The sequence below is a fragment of the Echinococcus granulosus genome, assembly GCF_000524195.1.
Source record: "Echinococcus granulosus chromosome Unknown EG_S00326, whole genome shotgun sequence".
NCBI lineage: Eukaryota > Metazoa > Platyhelminthes > Cestoda > Cyclophyllidea > Taeniidae > Echinococcus > Echinococcus granulosus.
In genome coordinates this window covers 17,118-20,207 of record NW_020170706.1, presented here as the reverse complement: position 1 = coordinate 20,207, position 3,090 = coordinate 17,118, and the positions used below count along the sequence as shown (strand labels likewise).

The 3,090-nt window shown below is 37.9% G+C and overlaps 1 protein-coding gene across 1 annotated transcript; it reads right to left on the bottom strand. All coding sequences in view use genetic code 11, as the record gives it.

Moving 5' to 3' along the window:
• Window positions 1–468: 468 nt before the first annotated feature.
• On the bottom strand, window positions 469–1,595 carry EGR_11005 (hypothetical protein; the record flags this gene model as incomplete). Its single annotated transcript, XM_024500254.1, has 3 exons — window positions 469–575; window positions 1,254–1,499; window positions 1,544–1,595. 3 exons carry the CDS (start codon window positions 1,593–1,595, stop codon window positions 469–471), a joined length of 405 nt encoding a protein of 134 aa, XP_024345336.1.
• Window positions 1,596–3,090: the final 1,495 nt, after the last annotated feature.

Genomic DNA, 3,090 nt, shown 5'->3' with positions numbered 1-3,090 from the left:
TTTTCCAGTTTTTGTGATTCTAATGATACGAAAGATGAGCAAAGGTAAAGTAATAGTCAAAACCTAAACGACTAATACAATTCTGCAGCTCAATGATAGTAGCAATGGCAGTCATTTGAACGAGAGTACCAAGGTGGAAATGGAAACAAAGCCAGGTAAGAAACTATTAAAATCAACAGCGGTGCTTAGCGGCCCCGTTAATTAAGCAAAAAAAAGAAAGTAAGTTGTGTATTTCAATAAAAACAGCTCCTTGTAGTCGTATGATATGATGATGGATAGAAGGAGCTAGACAAGTACGTGGATAAAGCAAACGGTTGGTTGTAACAGTTGGATCCAAATAGCTACAGAATGACAGAATTTCGCGACTAACAAGCTGGCGTGTGCAAAATTATATACGGGACGTTTTAATGCATCATCAGTGAGAGAAAGATAAGGGCGTTAAGGAGAGACGAAAGGAGGCAACTCTGTTTACAAAACTTCCACAAATATTTTACTAGGTAAAATAGCCACCACAGTAGTCGATAAATTTTTCTCAATGTAATAAGTGCTAGAAAATAATGCATTTATAAAATTTCCTGTCCCTTAAAACCAATAAAAATCACCTCTGACCTCTTATGATTCTCTTCTACCCTTGAATGCAAGCTGTCTATTCTATTTTGCATGTGTCAGTCTTCATAGGAAGGTTTAAAAAGCATCATCAGAGGAATAAGATATTGAGATTGAGGCTGCATATCCACAACTCTCATCCTAAATTGCAGTGTGACAATTCACTGACAGGCACTGAAAGCCTTAAATTTTTGTCGCATTAAGCGGATAGACCTCAACCTTAACCAGTGTTTGACTTTCAGTAGACAAATAAAACTTGTGAACTACCTTTTTGTCTACAGACCATCACACACGTAAATTAGCAATGTGACCTCAATTTGCCTTGTTAGTTGAAAACAGCATGCCCTAAATCAAATTGCAAATGAACTATTCAAAGGAAATGGTTTTAGATAAGCTCACATCAACTTGTAATAAGCTGAGGTATGAAACAGAACCACAAGGTGTGAACAAAGCAACAGACAAGGTGAAGCACTCCCTCATTTTCGTTACTGATAAAAGTCCTCCACATTAGGATTTTTAGGAGAAACTATAGAATTAAAGTGAAGCTATGCCCACCGGAAACATAAGTGAGAGAGTGGAGCGTTAAGTTCGTCGCCTTCAAGAGTCAGGTGTGGCCTATGATGCGGCAGCATAGTTGAAGGGCCAACTCACATTGGGTAAAACAGGCCACTTCTCATATCGATAACGCTGTTCCCAAGTATTAAAATAAACAGAAAAGCATTTATTAGTAACTGTAAGAGATGGCTTTCGAAAGACTAAGTGATATATCTGGTCGATGACAAATTGAACTAAAATAGTACAGAATTCTTCCAACTCAGTATTCAGGGCTAATTTGACCCCAGCGCTGTTATTCTTTCGACTAATCAGCACTTTGTTTTCCAGTTTTTGTGATTCTAATGATACGAAAGATGAGCAAAGGTAAAGTAATAGTCAAAACCTAAACGACTAATACAATTCTGCAGCTCAATGATAGTAGCAATGGCAGTCATTTGAACGAGAGTACCAAGGTGGAAATGGAAACAAAGCCAGGTAAGAAACTATTAAAATCAACAGCGGTGCTTAGCGGCCCCGTTAATTAAGCAAAAAAAAGAAAGTAAGTTGTGTATTTCAATAAAAACAGCTCCTTGTAGTCGTATGATATGATGATGGATAGAAGGAGCTAGACAAGTACGTGGATAAAGCAAACGGTTGGTTGTAACAGTTGGATCCAAATAGCTACAGAATGACAGAATTTCGCGACTAACAAGCTGGCGTGTGCAAAATTATATACGGGACGTTTTAATGCATCATCAGTGAGAGAAAGATAAGGGCGTTAAGGAGAGACGAAAGGAGGCAACTCTGTTTACAAAACTTCCACAAATATTTTACTAGGTAAAATAGCCACCACAGTAGTCGATAAATTTTTCTCAATGTAATAAGTGCTAGAAAATAATGCATTTATAAAATTTCCTGTCCCTTAAAACCAATAAAAATCACCTCTGACCTCTTATGATTCTCTTCTACCCTTGAATGCAAGCTGTCTATTCTATTTTGCATGTGTCAGTCTTCATAGGAAGGTTTAAAAAGCATCATCAGAGGAATAAGATATTGAGATTGAGGCTGCATATCCACAACTCTCATCCTAAATTGCAGTGTGACAATTCACTGACAGGCACTGAAAGCCTTAAATTTTTGTCGCATTAAGCGGATAGACCTCAACCTTAACCAGTGTTTGACTTTCAGTAGACAAATAAAACTTGTGAACTACCTTTTTGTCTACAGACCATCACACACGTAAATTAGCAATGTGACCTCAATTTGCCTTGTTAGTTGAAAACAGCATGCCCTAAATCAAATTGCAAATGAACTATTCAAAGGAAATGGTTTTAGATAAGCTCACATCAACTTGTAATAAGCTGAGGTATGAAACAGAACCACAAGGTGTGAACAAAGCAACAGACAAGGTGAAGCACTCCCTCATTTTCGTTACTGATAAAAGTCCTCCACATTAGGATTTTTAGGAGAAACTATAGAATTAAAGTGAAGCTATGCCCACCGGAAACATAAGTGAGAGAGTGGAGCGTTAAGTTCGTCGCCTTCAAGAGTCAGGTGTGGCCTATGATGCGGCAGCATAGTTGAAGGGCCAACTCACATTGGGTAAAACAGGCCACTTCTCATATCGATAACGCTGTTCCCAAGTATTAAAATAAACAGAAAAGCATTTATTAGTAACTGTAAGAGATGGCTTTCGAAAGACTAAGTGATATATCTGGTCGATGACAAATTGAACTAAAATAGTACAGAATTCTTCCAACTCAGTATTCAGGGCTAATTTGACCCCAGCGCTGTTATTCTTTCGACTAATCAGCACTTTGTAGCATTGGGATGTCTCATCTTAGTGCTAAAGTTTGTGAACAAGGGGACACTACAAGACAGCTGCAAATGCTACCTTATTCATATTCTGCATGCTAGTGGTGCAGTTATGTGAAGGTCATCAACTAAATT